We start from the raw sequence: 18,084 nt of genomic DNA on the forward strand, positions 1-18,084 counted from the left end.
CAAGACAGTAGGTTCTCAGCCGGCAACCTTCGAGAAATATCCCCCTACACGGGAGATATCCCCAGTCGTGAAGCACCAGACAGTAAACCCCGCATCGCGAGGCTTCTGAATACACTCTGCAGCTCCATCCGTAAGCTTCAATTCCTTGAACTCATGCATTAAGGAGTCAACATCCTCTGCAGTTGCAAAGGAGCGGGGATTTTCAATGCCAGCATAATGAAGACAGCGGTAGAACAGAGCTTCAAAAAGCTTGAGGAACTGCACATATTGGCCGTGGAGCGAGAGGTATGTGTATTCGCGCTCTGCCATCTCTAGCCAGCATATGCCGAGGAGCGTGGGCTGAATGCCTTGGGGGATGAGCTTATGGCCCAGGCGCTTTTTAATGGCTTCATAAAGATGATCATAGCTAACAAGTGTGCCAACCACGTCGAAGACAACGTTCTTGTTGGGAGCAGCCATTATATTTGAGATATCTTGATAGTGCTATTGATACAACGAGATAGATAATGGTCAATTTGGTTCCTGCACAGTGTTTGGCTGATATTGTGAAGGGGGTTAAATAGTAGGTTTGTCGCTAGCAATCAGGGCATGTGGATGTATCATTCCCGTATTAGAATGTAACACGGAAGCGTTCATGCGACATCAAGGTACTTTGGAACTTCATCAAACAGTCGTTTGCTTGCCGGCTTTGGATGGCCAGGTCAGAGGAGTCAGCACCGGTTGCATAATCCTTTCATTGACAATTGAACCGGACTGCTCTCACCGGACCGATCACTTCTTGGACTTGATGCCTTGTTAGTAACACATGAACGGCTATCACGGACCGGAAGTCGAATTTCTACAAGGCATATTCCGGATTGACAAGCTCTTTATATTATATATAACTTCTAAGTCGTTAGGACATCCGTTGAGAAGTCTTCTACAGCAAGTACAGCGAGGTGAGGATACCAGTGATATCATGTACCAAATTCATGGCAATACTTCCAACGCTGTTTGCAAGTCATACCGTTTATGTTCTTTATCTTAGTGTTGAGGCTGAAGCCTCTTTTAACTTCATAACCTTATAAGAGCAAATCATATCATAAACTCCATAGCTATTGTAGACTCAAAAACGAACCCTTACGATCTCTTAAACGGTCGCTAAATCTTCAGGAATTTATGTATATCTTCGAAGTAGTAATGGAAGATTGTCTGTCACAGGTACCTTCAGACGTCTCTCACGACTTGGCATTTTGGCCTATATAGAGCTAGTGTCCATAATTGTAGCTACCCATCATGATCGATATTGGGATCTTGAAACGCTTAGCCCACGTATGTATACGCCAGCTCATGTGTTCCAGGACCAACCTTGCAGTTAGCTATGAATGCTAGTAAGTGCAACGATCAGACCAGCCGGGCCCGCCGAGTCCCGGTAAGCTCAGAAATGTTGGGGTTTTAGGACGGAATAATGATAGATGATGATTTGTTTTAAAGCATTGACCGTGAAAGCTTTACGGCCTTCCTCAGATAAGCGTTCCATGTATCAAGCCGGATTGACGATGCCGGCCCTGTTCTCATCTTATCGGTTGCTGCTACCATGTTAAAAGAGGGCGCGCTTTTGGCTATATTACTTCCGTAGTAGCAGAATCAACAGCGGGGAACAGATTGCAATATGGGATTCAGTAACATTTACTAAGATGGATTGGGATCTGATGCAACATACTAGTCTATTGCGAGCTAAAGGGTCTGCCGGTCGAACCCACCGGATCAAAATTACTGCTTCGGGTTTAGCCCTGTCATGAGGGATAGTTGAGAGGTATTTGTGCGCTAGCCGAGGACCTCTTTGGTAGGTTTGTACAGGCGACATTAGCAATGTAACCTCGCAGGGTGAGGAGTAAATACCAGACGTTCGGTAAATATTTTGACTTTGAGGGGTAAAAGAGTCGAATGAACAATGGTATTGAGCAACGAGTAGTTCAGTCAGGATCAGGATGTAGTCCCCAAGATCGGCATTTGTATGTCTGCAATAGATCCTGGTTACAAAGCACTATCTACAATTTTGCTCCTTCCCTCCTCTGTACGGTCTTCCAAGTGTCCATTATAGCGTTGTTGGGACTATCTAGCCTCTCTTGGGTGGCCTTGTAGAGTTTCGGTATACCTGTCTTTTCGTAGCTCAAGCCCTCCATCACCATAGATGCCACGCCTTTCGCTGACAGGAAGATCTGCGGCATACCGTGTCCATTGAAGCCAGCAAGCATATACTGATTCTGTCTTCCCGGGACAGCACCGATATGGGGTAAGCCATCGGAAGAGTAGCCCATAACTGGTCCAAGTGTTAGTAACTCTTCAAACAAGAGAGGTATGTCAACTCACCTCCAGTCCAAACCGTGGATGTATACGCGCCACTATCCTCCCACCCGTGAAATACGCGCTGCATATATCCATCGAAATAATTCTTGGCAGACTCAATTAACTGGTCATCGTTGACATTGTTGTACCAGCTGTCAAGATCATGGTAGTACACTGATCGTGCCCCTCCAACTATGATACTTCCGTCAAGCCTCGGGATGAGGTACTCGTACTTGGTATCAGACCAGCGAATAATATAGGAGTTTGGCAGTAAGGGTCCTGGGGTCTTGCCGGGCTTGATGTGACTGCAGATTCCCCGCACTGGGACGATTCTTTCCGCGAACTCGGGTAAGATGGACGATGTGTAGGCGTTGGTTGCATAGATGATCTTTGCAGCGCGTATCATGCCGCGAGGAGTCGTCAGTTCCAGATAGCCCTCCTGATCAGGCTTTTCAGTAACTACAGTGACTGGCGTGTTGGTCTGCAGATTGACATTGGCATCAACAGCCTTGGACAGCAGTTGGAGAATGAGCTTGTATGGCCAGCAGTGGCCTGCCGTGTAAGAAAAGCAGCCTTTGGCTCCCTTGACACCTGATAACTAAGATACTGACTGTGAGTACGATTTAAAGTACTCAGTGGGAATCAGATATTGCTTACCCTTTCAGCTTCAGTACCTTGCGCAAAGTAGACATCTTGCATAACGGAAACCCCGTTCTGTCCGAGAGCATCTACTCCCGCTTTTATCTTGTCCAGTATGGCATCTGACATGAGCGCATCGACAGCACGGGTATATACAAAGTCGCAGTCAACGCCCTCTTGCTCAATGGTCTTTTTGACAGCAGCAAGATTCTTGGCCTCAAACTCTGCAGCCTCAGCTGCAGCTTCGACACCGTAAGTAGCCAGAAGATTCGCTGGTCTGTTGTATGGATCGGGCTTGAGATGGCCGCCTGCATTAAACAACAATATTAACGGTGAATTATACATTGAAGATCGAGGATCACGTACCATTACGTCCGGTAGCTCCCGAGCAAGCTTGACGAGCTTCAAGAATCACAATCTTTGGCGCAGGAACTCCTCGAGCTTTGCATCGCTCCAGAATATGATAAACTGTCGCGACGCCTGCGTATCCCGCACCGATGATGGCAATGTCGACTTGGGAAGGGAGTTCAGGTGTTGAACGATGCTTATCGAGAGGATGCGGCTCTGACCTCCAAAAGGAGGTTGTGGCGTTGTCAACAGGAAGAGGAGAAGGTGACATGGTAGGTGATTGTGGCTGAATGGATTGCGGACTGGTATCTTGGTTTAGTTGTTATCTGTCTGTTGAAGAACAAGGTAGTGAGACGTTCAGTAAAATAGGTATAAGCAGTCGATAACCCCTGCTTTAATGACCAAGTGCTGCCTTTCATAAACAATGTAGATATAACCCACCGTGGTAGCAAGACAAGGAGATTACAAGCAACGAAAGGTAAACTCTATTATACGCATTGAAAGCCCAATAACGTGCTATCAGTTGACCGGCCCGGTTGTTTGGGCGGCAAAGGCGTTCAACTGAAGAGCATATTAACGTAGTATCAATCTCTCGCACATATTACCTTCGGTTATTCTAAGATAAAACAAGATCTAAACCTAGATAATTACTAAAGAATTGTCCAGTCATCACCGGCCCGGTCTAAATGCAGGGCTACGCTCTGTGGTAACAAGGCTATCTACTGTTACATACCCTATGCGGCCGATCAGCATGTGACAGGATAACACGGCAATTTAGTGCCTGATAGCTGAACCTAATCTGGGCATACCCCGCGATTAAGCAGTTAAACCGACCAATGAGGGGCAGCCCTCCCACTGCTGCCCTACGCCATGAGCAGTGAGGTTGTACTCCTAAGCTGGTAGGATGGTAGCCAATGATATATATGCTATTACTGTCCTTTGCCAGAAGAAAGATTACATTCGAGTTTAAGCCTTCCATGCTTGTGGTAGCATATCTCATCATATAAACGGAATAGTAATCCATAACATGGCGACTTCAGTCCCCAAGGACGACACCAAGATTAGCGGACATAACGATCTTGCTCCAACAACTAGCTACATTGATGGCGAAGTCCTCGACACAGGAATTGATTATGGGTATCTCAACGCTCCAAAGTTCACAAAGTTCTACAGGAGTGTTTTGTTCCAGATGATTCTCCTTGGACTGTGAGCCGTCCGTCACTTCCCCAAAATCACCAATTACTAATTTTTGTATACTCCCAGTCTCTCATGTGTTGGTCCAGCCATGTCTGATGCCATTTCCAACCTTGGAGGCGGAGGTCTCTCCACTCCGTATCTGGCAAACTTGGCGACATCATTGAACTATACGGCTGGGTGTCTGCTTACCCTCTTCGGAGGCCCTTTGATCAACAAGTTTGGTATCAAGTGGTCCTGCATCATAGCAGCGGTGGGGATGCCTCTTTCCGGTTCTGCGTACTATGTATGCGCAAAGTACCGTGTAAATTGGTATCTCATTTTTGCAAAGGTAAATTTAGCAACCTATATCTAAATTCGGTCTGCCGTCGCTGATGGGCTTTATAGATACTGACAGGATTCACCTATGGCTTTTTATACGTCGCAGAGTCTACGGCCATGTTGTCATATCCCCTCGCAAACGACAGGGGCTTCTATCTAGGCGAGCAACATTTAACCTCTATATGAAGTATCTACTAACAGCTTCGATCAGGTGTTTGGTCGGCCATGAGAAACTCAGGTAGCGTCATTGGAGGCGCCATCAACCTTTCCAACAATCACAGCGACTCCAAAGCAGGTGGCGTTGCGTGGTCTACCTATCTCGTCTTCATTGCTTTCGGTAAGTCGCACTCATAGAGCTTCTGAGAAATATGTTGAAAAGCCGGCTGACGAGGGACTAATAGAATGTACCGGTCTGATTTGGGCTTTCCTGCTATCGCCTACCAGAAGAGTACGACGCCGTGATAGCAGCAAGGTTCCCATATCCGAGAGAGCCAGCTGGAAACATGAGTTTACCGCATTATGGAGGCACTTGCAGCGCCGAAAGGTAGGTTCTTGTCTATTTCCAGTTATGAGCACTGACTGGCACTGAGTCAAGACTTGGCTCATGGCATTACCCGCCTTCTACTCCTTCTTCTGTGGTGGAACTATGGGCACTTATCTATCGTTGCACTTTTCCGTTAGAGCTCGCGCATTATCTTCTCTACTTCTCCGTATGTATTTGCATCCGTTCAAGTCACGCTTAAAATGTTAATCTCGTATCATCCACTAGCGACCCTGTCCATCGTCATGGTGATGGCTTACGGGAAGGTCTTGGACAGGACCCGCTGGTCTCAGGCCAAGCGAGCATGGATCTCTTTTGCCTGTTGGTTGATTCCCCAAACAGCATGCTTCATATGGATTGGTATCGAATATTCAAAGTTTGGCGGAGGCAAACTTGAAAGCGCTCTGGACTATGAAAGGTAGGCTCCTCCTTGGCCCCGTATCTTCTCTTGCCTGGATTACTAATGGATATTTTCTCAAAGCAATACCAGGAGATGGGCTGAAGCCTACCTCCCATGTTTGATAATGCAGTCCACTAGCTACGTATGCCAGTTATCTCTATACTGGATCCTCGGCACTTTCTCCACTGACACCGGATCTTCTGCCCGCTCGGGCGGTTTGCTCAGGGCTTTTGAGACGGCTGGACAAACGGTCTCCTACGCGCTCAACTCTCACAGCGGCTCCGACGCCAGAATCCCCTTCTATGTCCACGCTGTGATCTTGTGCCTTACTGTGCCCTGCATGGTGTTCCTGATTAGGCTTGTTCCAGAAGCCCCCGCTGCAACGGATATAGATGTGGAGCCAGTGATCGAGGGTTTACCTGATAACAAGCAGGTCACTTAGGAGCTTAGAAATGGAGGACAGGAGTGGACAATGTTGTTGGGTTCATGCGTAGGACAGAATTGCAATTGTGTATTGCTATCGGGGTTTGGTCATTAGATTTCGCTCACCAGAATGGGATTTGTTTATTTACTTAGCTATTACGTGCATGACTTTGAGAATCAATGACTCGACGGCATTAATGTTGGTATTTTGGAAAGGTGCCTTAATTCTGGCATAGAAATCATTCACGAATTAGCAGTACGGCCATACGGAGTACATCGCAAACACCGTAGTCGATAAAGCGGCGTCTAGAGTATTACTACATTTGTGTCGCGGATGAACACGGCAGTTAATGTGGTATCAACAGATTTCTTGATTACGTCTTGTCACCTTGATGCAAAATCACCTTCAGTAAGACTTTATGGGCATTGATGCTGAAAACGGTGAGACATGCAGGTTCGCAGTTTTTTTCCCCACTGAAAGCAGACTCTCAGAGAACAAGGACATCAGAGTTTGTTTCAAAATGCATCAAAGTACGAAAAGTAACTAAACCTTCGACTAACCTAGCATCGACTTTCATATTTTTCAACAAGGCTCCCCTAACTGCACATCAATCAGCTCACAACTTGGGTCCATCCTCAACAGTCAAAGTGCCTGTCTTTTGGATGAGGTATTCCTCAATAGCCACATCCTTGCCTGCTTCTTTGCCATAGCCTGACATCTTAATTCCACCAAATGGAGACTCGGCACAAGAGGCGTTACCTGTAGAGTTGTTAGTCTCAATGGACAACTCAGTGACAGAAATAAACATACCAGTATTCATTCCGATCATTCCAGCTTCTAGGCTTTCCAAAAGCCTCCAGGTTCGGGAGACGTCTTTGGTGAAGAAGTAGGATGCCAAGCCCATTGACGTATTATTTGCTTTCTGCACAACCTCCTCTTCGGTTTTGAACTTGTACAGGCCCAGTATAGGTCCAAAAATCTCTTCTTGAGTTATGAGCATATCCGAGGTCATGTCCGAGATAATAGTTGGCTCAAAAAAGTATCCATCCAGATTCTCTGGCTGTTTGCCGCCGCACAGAATCTTTCCTCCTTTGCTGACAGCATCTTGGACATGTTTCTTGACCTTGTCAACACCGCGAGCAGTAGTTAGTGGCCCCATAGTGGAGCAGGACTCAGCTCCATGTCCCAAGCGAATCTTGCTGGTGGCCTTGAGCATCATCTGCGAAAACCTGTCGTAAACGCCGCTTTGGACATAGACTCGATTGGCGTGGGTGCATGCTTGGCCTGCGGTTCGCCACTTGAGTATCATAAGAGCTGCGACTGCTTGTTCAAGATCGCCGTCATCAAAAATAATGAAAGGACAATTTCCACCCAACTCCATAGTGACCTTCTTCAACCCGCCACTGCAATGCCTTGCGATGATACTGCCTACAGAAGTACTACCCGTAAAGGTGACCTTGCGGACGAGCGAATGCTTGCAGAGTGTCTCGCTGACCGATGGGGTATTAGCGTTATCAGTTGAGATAACGTTCAGCACTCCAGGAGGCAGACCCGCGCGAAGAGCCAGGTCTGCCAGAGCCATAACGCTAAATGGTGTTTCGGGCGATGGTTTGACGATCATGGTACATCCTGCGGCTAGTGCGGCCGAAACTTTGCGGATAATCATGGCAACAGGGAAGTTCCAGGGGACGAGGGCAACACATACACCGATCGGCTGCTTGATGACAAAAGTACGACGGTCAGATACAGCGGGTTGAGCAATGGAGCCTCTGATACGCTCAGCCTCACCGGCGAACCACCAAGCGAAGCCAAGGGCATAATCAACCTCACCTACAGCCTCTGCCATCGGTTTTCCGGTTTCGAAGACGACGATCTTGGCGATGTCTTGTCTTGCATTTGTAATTAGCTCATGCCACTTGAGAAGGATCTTGGCTCGTTGGCGAGGATTGACATGGCGGTAGCTTTGGAAGGCAGCGTGTGACGATTCAACATATTTGTCAACATCGGAGACTTTGTTGGTGGGACTGGCCGCCCAGATGTGACCAGAGCCAGGATCTGCAAAACATTGTATGAGCTTGTGTTCTTTCTTTCTCTTTCTGCTCATGCTGGCCTAAGCTTACCTTCAACGTCAAAACGTTCTCCAGACTGAGATTGGACCCATTGGCCGTTTAACAGCGATTCTTCGTGAAGAAGAGACGGATCGTCAAGCTGCAAGGCATTTGTTAGTCTTGGGCCAGGATGTATCGGCTTTTGAAAAGGGACAAGACCTTGAAAGGTAAGTTTCGTGTCATGTTGCTATTGTGAATTGTGAGTACTCGAATGTTGAAGTCGATGAGGGTATACACAAGATTACTTTGGACATCAAACGGACTTATATAATCTACCCATAGTCTAAGCTGAGGCCGTATTAAGGACATGAAAAGTGCGACCGGCTCTGTCACAATGTACGGTAACAGCCTTCTGTCACAGTCTGTGGACGACCGGATACAACAACGAAGATCCTTCGCGCCATGAAACTCTTGTCCTCTATCTAAGCCGGTGGTTAGTCAGTGAAAGGTTTGTCATGAATCTTGAGTAGTCACCTAGCCTACACTCCATGCGAGATCTATCAAGGAGCTACGACCTAAAGTAAATTGCCGATCATCCGATAACACGGATCGCAGCAGAACAGAGGATTTCCCCACTTCGGTGAGGGGAGCGTCACCAGCCGGTCCCGGTCCGGTCTTCGCTAGCCTATCAGTCCCCAGCAGTTTTTATAATGTTGGATTCCGGGCTACAAGCCGGCTGCTTGGTTCTGGCTGCGCGAATGATCTTCTATCGATGGTTCTGCTTGCTTGAGAGCTCTTTGGCAACGGTCAGCCTATTAGCAACGTTTGGAGACAGTTCAGGCAGATATGTGTACGTATTCACATAACACTATGTAATGAGATAAGGATGCTGCTTGGAAAGGGAAAACGGGTAAGTTCATTGGGAATTCTTCAGTTACGGTCGAGCGCCGATAAGGCCTATTTATCGCATTAGAAAGGACTGTGCACAACACTACTCGTCTACTTGGTGCTTGTCCTCTTATGCATCACCATACACAACCGCTATCTATTCCAGGTTTTATATAATCGTCAACTTCTAACCTTTGTCGGTATTTAATCTATGTCTCTTGTGATTGCTGCAATGTACTTCTCGTCACCGCCAGCAGCGACCGAATGGTAGATTGAACCTCAGCCATAGTCGACGACGACATGCAATCCGCTATTCCCAGATTCCCTGAATGCATATACTTGGACTGAAATGTCCTCACTGTGTGATACAGATGTTTCAATTGGTAGTCTACCACCGTCGCCAGCAAGATCAATCTCAACGGCGGATCAAGCTTCAGACCTGCGACGCGGCAGTCTACCGAGTCGAACAGCGTACAATCTTGGCGCGATACAGATGATGATACCGCGTTGCGGATCTCGTGTAATATTTGATCGTATGTAGATAGTAGAAGAGACAAGGGAGTGAGAACCAGGTGAAGAACTGTTTGCCAATTGGAACAAACTGAGTCGGTCGCATCGCCATTGCTTTTCACGCATTGATGTAATAGCTCGGTTACGACGCCCAGGGTCTCTTGGACAGGTCGCATGGCTGCCTCTATGTATTTCGCCGGTCGAGGTTGAGTGCTAACGCCTCTCGTATGAGCGGGCGGTAGTCTCGTGCGTAAAAGCTCTTGCTGGAGGCTCGATAATCTCTCGAGCGGGCTGGATGCATTTGCTGTTTCATTTGCTGGACATAGACGTGGATCGATATTGGGATCGTGCGAAGAGACAGGTGGGCTTGTCGCGACAGACCACGGGTCTTCATCCATGGGTATATCGAGGAACGGATGCGTGGCGTTAAAGTTGCCGAGGCTGTTGGTCAAGTCGAAAGAGCCAAAGAGCACTGTATGATCTGAAAGGAGATCAGCAGCGATGCATACAAGATTGGCGAAAGACGGAGACTTACCTGTAATGCAACTATCGCCGAGCTGTGGAGGTGACGGCGGCATGGATATCCCCGAATCAGCAGTCAATGCATCTCCATCTGAAATGCCATAAAACGGGGCATCACAAATAGATTGTGTCTGCTGTATCTCTCTGCCAGCCATCGACGCTTTGCTAGGTCGTCCAACCTTCAGAGCAGGGCTATAAGTGCAGGCCGAATCGTCACCAAGACATCGTGAACAACCATCCAAGTCACCAGAGCAGCGTAATTTACGAGAGTGACACCTGTCGCAGGCAAGTCTCTTCTTGGGTCGTGTTCCGGATGGACTGTGCATTATTGCGGAGAAGGAGAATGCAATAACTAATTGGGGTTTCACTCACGGAAATGAGAAGGCAGAAGAAATTACCAGCGGATTTTGTTGTTCTGTTGCATGGTAATGTAGCAATTGAGTATCCCAAATGGAAGGATTCGGGATCACCGTTCCTTTTTAGGACATGCTTTTACGAATGTCCAAGTCGAGAATAAGATTCAACGTTTGTCCCTTGTAGGAAGATGATTATTGCTTTTGGCAAACAGGCCCCTGCAACCCCCCTGTTTCACTGTTGGATGGATCTTTAGTGGGCGCTTGAAAACCTACGCATTGGGCAGTTGTGACAATAAAGGACATATTCTTGTGATAACGCACTCATCGTACCACCCACAGCAAAGGATCCAAACCCCTGGGCGGCACAGAAGTTCGGCATCTTCCATCATTGCAGTTGTGCAAAAGTCCAGGCGGAAGGAGATTATTCTTATCCGATGAATCACCTCACAAGTCATGCAGCGCATCTACGCGACGTTGCATTCATATCTGACCCCCAAAACATCAAAAACAGAACAAGAATCCTTCCATTCGCTGCAGACATCACGGTAGGTAGGTCCTTAGCTTCGGGTAATTTTGTGCCATTCCCGCTTACCCGTCAGACTAGTACAGCATGGGAAGCTCAATCGGTAATTGAGGGCTTTAGAAAAAAATCGTACCGCCAAGAGAAGATGTACCTTTCCTAGTGGCCCGCCAATCTCACCTAAGGATACGCCGCGGCGAAACATGTTCAGTTGCAAGCGTCAGCCCTGTAGTCGGAGCTGGGCGATCAAATCTTGGCGTGCAGCGGAAGAGGAGGGAATTCGCCAGCGTTAGAAAGGTTCTCTCGAGAAAAGAAGATTTCTTGTGATTATTGACGTGAACTTGCGAGTGGCTTTGTATCATATCATGCTGCACAATGCGTAGACGTCACTGTGAACGCCCTTCTGTCCCTTCGACGGTACCCTACTCCACGTTGTAGCGCAGGTGTCAAGCAGATTCGCGATCATCTCCAATAACTCCGACAGTCCAGGAACAACCCCAACAAAACAAAAGGAGTCCTAAACCCACCGCAATCACGAGCTTTACATCCCGAGATCGTACGTTAAGTCATCGAAGGAACCGTCAGTGGGGCACTCTCAAGTTCGACCCATTGTAAGCAATCTATTTTCGTTTGTGTTGAGCATTTTACGTATTCTGGCTCCTGCGCCTCAATCTTATCTAAACGGAGTAAACCTTCCTCCTGTCCTCCGTTCGCCTACCCTGCAGGGACAGGTGTGGCGATTTGTGCACCAATTACAGGCGCAAGAACGCGAGGTGCGTGCTTTAGCCGTTGGGTAAAACGTGTCTTCACCTGCATGGTGGTTGCACTGAGGTTGCAGGGATAGCCTCTCTTGGTGACAAACGGGGAGTTATTGACACGTGTAAGACCGTATATCCGGATGTCAGACGCCTGATTTGGCCTTCGGAGACTGACGAGTCTGTAAGTTTGGCAGTTGTCTGTCAGCTACGCGGCCCCCCTTTCCAGTTTGATCACATTACATCGTCGAGATTTATCCAATCGTACTGAGGTAACTTCTGCGAATCACAGTATCTTCCAATAAGCGTAACCATCTATGATGATTCCCATCTAGGCTGTCACTCTCGTTTAGTCGTTCTGAGATGTCATCCCAGTAAATTTGGACAAGATCTTCACGGTTGGTGTTTGAAATTGTTCTTATTAGCTATAGAATACAACTTCCAGTCCTATCTTGGGATTACAGAAGCATAGCACGGGTAGCTTGAAACAGGTGAGCAGACATCATATTGCAAAGATAACCAGGAACCTTGAATTGCTACCTAATCATGCGACCGATCTAGAGTAGAGTCCACTGTTACTTGCAGTTTTCAGTATCCTCCACAAATATTAGTACACGCGCCGACAACTTCAAACCACCCCACCCCGGAAAGCAAGTGACAAGCCCATAAAGGGCCTAAGCAGAAACACCAACAGGCTTCTGGCAGAAAGCACCGAGCTCAAGCTGCATTCCAGTCAGTCTCCTTATCATTATTAGTTCTATAGAAGCAGCTTACAATCTCAGAGAGGCCACAGCAGCGGGCCTTCTGGCCAGACTCGGCGCAGATAGCCTGAAATTCCTTGGCGCTGTTGGGAGTCTTGGTAGCTATTATCACCGTTAGCAACTGTCGATATTGAACGTATTGGGGGTGAACTTACGAGCGCGGCAGTCACCAGAGAGGACTCCGACGAGGTTGAGACTACAGCACTGGGGGTTGCCGAAGAGACCGCCGCTGGGGCAAGCCTCATAGCCGTTGGCGGAGGTAGCCGGCAGGGCGTAGGCGGTGCCAGCGAGGAATAGAGAGACGATGGTGTAGAACTGCATGTTTGCGGTATTGAAAGGTTGGACTGGAAAGATTGAAAAGAGTTGTGAGGGGTCGTTTAGATGCTGAGTGATGATGGTGAAATATCTGGAAAGCTGGCGCAAGATGCAGTCTTTATAGAGAAAGATGCTCAAGAGTGGTGAGACAAGTCATCTCTCCGAGGTATTCTGGATATTATTTTCCAACCTCCCGTTCCTCAAGGGCCCTGAGTTGTTCAAGATGACTTCTGTTTCCGGCGCTTTTGACGAGGGAGGTTGAAGCTTGGAATGCTTCTCAGCTCTGCATCGTCCTCTATTGATGCATGAGCATGGACCGTGGCCTTGCTAAGGTAAACCAGGTTGTCAAGCTACGTGACACTAACTTGATTCATTTGCAGATCATCATGTCCCAATGTCTACAAAGTGGCCTACCCCAGAGTATTAGATTTTAACAAGATAATGGACGAGTTTACTCTCCCTGTAGCCTAGGTCGTCGATAGATCTTCCGCGTCTCTGGTAAGGCAGCTGTATGTCACTTAATTATTACACACATTTTGCTGATATCTTTCTTCTAATAACCTTGAGTTTTCAGTCTTCAAATCGGATAGATGTAGGAGATGGAAAACAACAATAACTAAATAAAGTTGTTTACCAACAGCTATGCTATCCACTCTGAGACACGGTATAGTAGTGACGGGAATCGAATTCATTTTTGATTGAACCAAGAAAGAGAAATGCAAGGAGCATCCCTTGGATTTAATTTCGAAACTCGCTGTCACAAGCAACTAATTGCCGAAGCTGCGGGGGATATATCATGAATCAGCTGCCACTTACTCGGTCGCAACTAACATGCAACTACCGTGCCGATGTCTTAGACAAAACCAGGAACCAGCCGCCGATCTTGTCTCTGTATGCGGAGAATTCCCATAATTAGTTGGAGTCACAGAGATCCCCACGCCGCGATGTTACCAGCAACACGGCTGACAGCTTCTCCCTTGACAATGTCTCAGACGTCAGAGAATAGCTGTTGATCTCTACTTGTTTCAATATGGCAACCCCGCATAGACATGATTTAGTGACAGCAAGGAAATACTAGTTGATGATCACTGCTATATTCAAAAAGAATATTCCCTGCTATGCATCACTTAGTGCGTACAGAAAATTACCAACAGAGCTGAACTGAATGCTGTTACAACGCATTGCATATGAAGGCCAGTAAAAAATCCCATACTTAGCAATACTGACAAAGTCTTTTCGATTCGATGATTTAAATATGAAGCTAACATGCGATTATGTACAAGAAGGGAAATTATTAAGTCCTTAGATCAAGTAGCCAAGCTCGGAACTAAGCACATGCAGTCAGAAGCATGTTCCCGAACCTAACAGAGCAACTAAAGCTACCTCCACCTTCACACTTTAGACAACATAACTCAGCTAGTCAAGGTATACTAAGATGATCTAGAGAGGAATCCCGAACAGAATGAATCCAAATCCAAAGAATCCAAGAAGACCCAACTCAACGTAAGAGGCTTTGGTGGCCCCAGCAGTGATGGCAGATGGTTCTCCCGGAGCAGGACCACTGGTAGGGCTAGGAACAGGATTCTCTACAGAGGGGTTGGGTATGATAGAAGTTGCCAGTGATGCAGGGGGTCTAGGAGCTTCTCCTCCAGAACCACAAGTCGTGCATGCAGCAGGAGGGTTGGGCTGAACAGAGGGTTGAGACTGCTGTCCTGCAGGGGAATTGGGGCTCTCTGGATTGCCCTCACCCGGTTTGTTGGTTGTCTTGGGGGGCTGAGGAGGAGCAGGAGATGGAGGTTTGGGACCGCCGGACGTGGTGCATTTTTCTGGCTGAGGGCCCGTAGGGACTGGCTTCACAGCAGGGGCAGATGAAACAGGTTGTGGCTGAACTGGAGGCTTGCCAGACGGTTTGCCCTGATCATGGCATGTCTCACAGTGCTCGGGCTGCGGTTTCGGAGGCTTGCCAGGGCCCTTGGTAGGAGTCGCCTCAGGGCACGGGACAGTGAGCGTCGCAGTGATAGGCTTCTCACCACAAAAGTTACAAACAGTAACAATTGAGGTAAAACCAGGCGGAACACCAGTCGTGCGAGGCTGACACTTTTCCTTGTGGCAACCTTCGGTGATGGTGTACGTATGCAGACGCAGACCCGTGGAGCAGAACTCTTGATACTCAGTTGTATACACGGTACGAGGACCACCTGTGCCGTTGCCGGACCAAGTACTGGTCGGCTCGACTATGATGGAGGTGATGGTGGGAAAGGTCTTGGTTGAGGTAACGCAGGAAGTTGTTTCTGCGTTGACTGCAAGACTGGCAGTCAAGAGGAAGGGGATGAGGGACTTGAAAGTTTGCATTGTTGAGGTGAGTGATGAAGCGAGTGACAGGATGTGTGAACGAGTGAAAGTTGTCAAATGACTTGTATGTCTGCAGTTGCGAAAAAATCCCTTCGTTCAAGTATTATATATCGCCGACGTCTCAGTAACCAAACTCTTCTAAAATTACCTTCGCACCTCCATACCTCCCGATATTCCACAATAGTCCGCGCACTTCCAACTTTGAAACCAAATCATGCACAACGCAGCTGAAGCAAAAACTCAATGCTTGTTGATCCGTCCCAAGGAGGCAATATTGATATCGCTACCTTGCATACAAGTTCCCACGTCAAAGCTGTTTCGGGAAGTTGATCGACGGCTAATATCTCCGGTGTAGCCTCGCTTAGCGGAGAGAATGTGAGACAAGCAGGAGATAGTGTCAATAGTTGGGTTTTCAAGAGACAAAGTTTTGCGATGGGAGCTGAAAGGCTTCACTTTTGCGGTGCAAGTCGGGTCATGGAGGTCGCGTCGGCATTTCTGAACTCAAACATCAGAAATTACCTCAAAGTCGTGACTTGTTATTATTCAAGAATAAACATCTACATTTGCTCAGTTGGGCATGTATATACAGCTACTCCTCAGCCCGAGTTCAATGTCAGCGATATCCTTCTCATCAGTTTCTGATTACACTCGTTTGCTTCCAATCACTTGCTTATTGCTCTTCCCCTGAACACTCATTGATCACCATGAAGTCCAAGAGTATCATGGCCGCTTCAACAGTGATGGAGCTTGCTCTTGCCCAAGCTTCTGCTGATCCTCTTTGCTCTACCATCATCAATCTTCAGCCTATTGAATATCGATTCCAGCAGCCTGTTCTCATCGACTCCTACTTCCCTGCCAACACTGACATTGTCCTCGATGATGGCCACGTTGTACATGTCACCAATGCTCCAACCTCTTTGAGCACTGTTCTGACGGATGTCTCGACAAGCTCGACTACACTGACCAGGTTCGTTCGCCATTTTTTCTACAGTTGGGTTGGCTTTTGACTAATCATTTCGAAGTAGTGCTTCCAACGGCAACGGCAATCCGCCAGACGGAGGCTATCTCACCTTCACCGTTCCTGCGAACCCTGATGATATTGGCAATCATCCTGTCACCAAGACATATCCCCCAACTGAGCCCGGCCAGCCGGGCATTGTGGTCATTCAGGTTCCAACATCTCCTCCTGGAGCTGATGGCATCCCTACCTCTTCTGTCCCATACGTGACGGTCACTACCACTGGAGACTTCCCTTCTCTTACCGGCCCTGTCACGACTACTATCACTCCTGATGAGCCAGGAGCAACCGGTAGTGTTATTATTGAGATCCCCAACACCAAGATTGCTTCTCCCTCAGCACCTTATGTTACCGTCACTACTCCAGGAAGCCTTGCCCCAACTGACGCCCCTCGCACAAGCACTATTCCTCCCAGTAACCCTACGGATCCTGGCACGGTTATTGTTGTGGTTCCAAGCTCCCAGGCTTCATCTGTTTCCTCGATCCCATTTGTTACTGTTACCACCACTGGTAGTACCCTCAACCCAACGGATGATCCCATCACGTCGACTATTTCCCCATCTGGGTCAACAGGTTCCGGCACTGTCATAGTGGAGGTTCCGCCTTCCAGTTCCCCTAGCGGCTCTGGCGCATCCTCCTCCCCTGTCTCTTTCGTTACCCGCACTGTTACTGGAGACGATGGTAATGGTGAGCCCTCTACGACTACTATCACCCCCACCGCAAGCTCTGGTCCCGGGACCGTTATTGTTGAAGTCCCGCCCCCCACCAACAGCCCCTCGGCTACATCACCTGGAAGCAGCAGGCCTGGAGGTCCTGATTCCTCTGGAACTAGCAGCTCTGCTAGTCAGGGGCCTAGCGATAGCGCCGCTCCATCTAGTAGCACTGGCGATGCTGGACCATCCTCATCTGTGCCGGAGTATTCTAGTCGCAGTCGAGCGACTACAGATGATGCTGCTTCGAGCACTTCCGCCAGCGCACCTGCAAGTAGTTCAGCTGCATCATCAATCACGCAGTCTGAGACACCATCCAGTGCTGGCGCAGAGACGAGCACCCCTGCCACTTCTCCTGCTTCATCTTCTGCCCCTTCAACGAGCGATGCAGATACCAGCTCTCCTGTCAACCCTACCACCTCCAGCCCTGCTTCGTCAGCAGCTACCTCTGCCCCTGGTTCTTCCACAGAGTCCGCTCCTAGCTCATCCACCAGTGCAGCGGCCGCGAACTTTGATCCTTGCCCCGACAGTCTCTATGGAAACCCTCAGTGTTGTTCCGTCGACGTTCTTGGGGTTGCAGACGTTGAATGCGATTCACGTAAGTACCTCCTTCATAGCCCAAGACATATCATAGCTAACATGACCAATAGCCACCGAGTCTCCTACCGATGCCGATAACTTCCAAGCCATCTGCGCAGCTAGTGGTCAGCGAGCTCGATGCTGTGTCCTCCCTGTGGTAAGTCCTTTTCTTGAACCGGAAAACACTAGATACTGACTCATTTCGCACTATAGCTTGGCCAAGCTCTTGTTTGTTTGACTCCAGTTGGCGTATCGAACTAAACTCAGCTTTATATTTTCTTTTGGGAGAAGATCTGGACTTGTGGTAATGGGAGAACTGTAAGATGATATTCTGGAGGGACTGGGCTGGTGGCTTACGAGAGGCTTTTTGGAAGCCATGCTTGGAATGGACACAGACCTCGCAATATGGAATGTTTTCTATGCTCTAAGTGTGCTTTTTTGACTTATACAGTAATTGTAATACGGAGAGCCGACCTCGTTCTTCAACTCTGAATGGCTCTGAGCATTTTCGTTTCCTCATGAAACATTTTTCAAGGTACCGCTTCCCAGGTAATG

At 48.1% G+C, this 18,084-nt stretch overlaps 7 protein-coding genes across 8 annotated transcripts; 2 read left to right on the forward strand and 5 right to left on the reverse strand.

Annotated features, from left to right (window-relative positions):
- Window positions 1-15: 15 nt before the first annotated feature.
- FOIG_01683 (2-haloacid dehalogenase) lies at window positions 16-459 on the reverse strand (the record flags this gene model as incomplete). The annotated part of the gene is made up of 1 exon (XM_031198657.1): window positions 16-459. One exon carries the CDS (start codon window positions 457-459, stop codon window positions 16-18), a length of 444 nt encoding a protein of 147 aa, XP_031070694.1.
- Window positions 460-2,030: 1,571 nt separating this feature from the next.
- Window positions 2,031-3,586, reverse strand: FOIG_01684 (uncharacterized protein; the record flags this gene model as incomplete). The annotated part of the gene is made up of 4 exons (XM_031198658.1): window positions 2,031-2,302; window positions 2,353-2,926; window positions 2,986-3,275; window positions 3,334-3,586. The coding sequence occupies 4 exons, from the start codon at window positions 3,584-3,586 to the stop codon at window positions 2,031-2,033; spliced, it is 1,389 nt and encodes a 462-aa protein (XP_031070695.1).
- A 756-nt stretch (window positions 3,587-4,342) lies between these two features.
- Window positions 4,343-6,213, forward strand: FOIG_01685 (uncharacterized protein; the record flags this gene model as incomplete). Its single annotated transcript, XM_031198659.1, has 7 exons — window positions 4,343-4,521; window positions 4,579-4,840; window positions 5,032-5,167; window positions 5,232-5,374; window positions 5,426-5,540; window positions 5,600-5,789; window positions 5,862-6,213. The coding sequence occupies 7 exons, from the start codon at window positions 4,343-4,345 to the stop codon at window positions 6,211-6,213; spliced, it is 1,377 nt and encodes a 458-aa protein (XP_031070696.1).
- A 596-nt stretch (window positions 6,214-6,809) lies between these two features.
- Window positions 6,810-8,726, reverse strand: FOIG_01686 (succinate-semialdehyde dehydrogenase). The gene is made up of 4 exons (XM_031198660.1): window positions 8,463-8,726; window positions 8,316-8,403; window positions 7,006-8,250; window positions 6,810-6,954 (listed from the first exon to the last, which is right to left on the reverse strand). The coding sequence occupies exons 1-4, from the start codon at window positions 8,610-8,612 to the stop codon at window positions 6,812-6,814; spliced, it is 1,626 nt and encodes a 541-aa protein (XP_031070697.1). The 5' UTR covers window positions 8,613-8,726; the 3' UTR covers window positions 6,810-6,811.
- Window positions 8,727-12,287: 3,561 nt separating this feature from the next.
- On the reverse strand, window positions 12,288-13,084 carry FOIG_01687 (uncharacterized protein). The gene is made up of 3 exons (XM_031198661.1): window positions 12,711-13,084; window positions 12,569-12,657; window positions 12,288-12,516 (listed from the first exon to the last, which is right to left on the reverse strand). Exons 1-3 carry the CDS (start codon window positions 12,874-12,876, stop codon window positions 12,469-12,471), a joined length of 303 nt encoding a protein of 100 aa, XP_031070698.1. The 5' UTR covers window positions 12,877-13,084; the 3' UTR covers window positions 12,288-12,468.
- Window positions 13,085-13,990: 906 nt separating this feature from the next.
- Window positions 13,991-15,301, reverse strand: FOIG_01688 (uncharacterized protein). The gene has a single exon (XM_031198662.1). It carries the CDS (start codon window positions 15,220-15,222, stop codon window positions 14,311-14,313), a length of 912 nt encoding a protein of 303 aa, XP_031070699.1. The 5' UTR covers window positions 15,223-15,301; the 3' UTR covers window positions 13,991-14,310.
- Window positions 15,302-15,776: 475 nt separating this feature from the next.
- Window positions 15,777-18,069, forward strand: FOIG_01689 (uncharacterized protein; the record flags this gene model as incomplete). Of its 2 annotated transcripts, none has more annotated exons than XM_031198664.1 (4): window positions 15,777-16,189; window positions 16,248-17,548; window positions 17,601-17,686; window positions 17,743-18,069. In XM_031198664.1, 4 exons carry the CDS (start codon window positions 15,927-15,929, stop codon window positions 17,788-17,790), a joined length of 1,698 nt encoding a protein of 565 aa, XP_031070701.1. In that variant the 3' UTR covers window positions 17,791-18,069. The 2 variants fall into 2 exon arrangements, with proteins under 2 accessions (XP_031070701.1, XP_031070700.1); XM_031198663.1 differs by having other exon boundaries at window positions 15,927-16,189; window positions 16,245-17,548; window positions 17,743-17,920.
- Between the last annotated feature and the right edge of the window lie 15 nt (window positions 18,070-18,084).

This window comes from Fusarium odoratissimum (genome assembly GCF_000260195.1).
Source record: "Fusarium odoratissimum NRRL 54006 unplaced genomic scaffold supercont1.2, whole genome shotgun sequence".
In the NCBI taxonomy this organism is placed as follows: domain Eukaryota; kingdom Fungi; phylum Ascomycota; class Sordariomycetes; order Hypocreales; family Nectriaceae; genus Fusarium; species Fusarium odoratissimum.

What these genes read in the sequence shown, in the direction of transcription:
- FOIG_01686 (XM_031198660.1), bottom strand. Translation starts at nt 8,612, where the DNA reads ATGTCCTTAATACGGCCTCAGCTTAGACTATGGGTAGATTATATAAGT. An exon ending in AGAACGTTTTGACGTTGAAG is followed by an intron (nt 8,251 to 8,315) that starts GTAAGCTTAGGC and finishes AATGTTTTGCAG; the next exon opens with ATCCTGGCTCTGGTCACATC. An exon ending in AATGATCGGAATGAATACTG is followed by an intron (nt 6,955 to 7,005) that starts GTATGTTTATTT and finishes ACAACTCTACAG; the next exon opens with GTAACGCCTCTTGTGCCGAG.
- FOIG_01687 (XM_031198661.1), bottom strand. Translation starts at nt 12,876, where the DNA reads ATGCAGTTCTACACCATCGTCTCTCTATTCCTCGCTGGCACCGCCTAC. An exon ending in CTCTGGTGACTGCCGCGCTC is followed by an intron (nt 12,658 to 12,710) that starts GTAAGTTCACCC and finishes CGGTGATAATAG; the next exon opens with CTACCAAGACTCCCAACAGC. An exon ending in GCTGTGGCCTCTCTGAGATT is followed by an intron (nt 12,517 to 12,568) that starts GTAAGCTGCTTC and finishes ACTGGAATGCAG; the next exon opens with CTTGAGCTCGGTGCTTTCTG.
- FOIG_01688 (XM_031198662.1), bottom strand. Translation starts at nt 15,222, where the DNA reads ATGCAAACTTTCAAGTCCCTCATCCCCTTCCTCTTGACTGCCAGTCTT.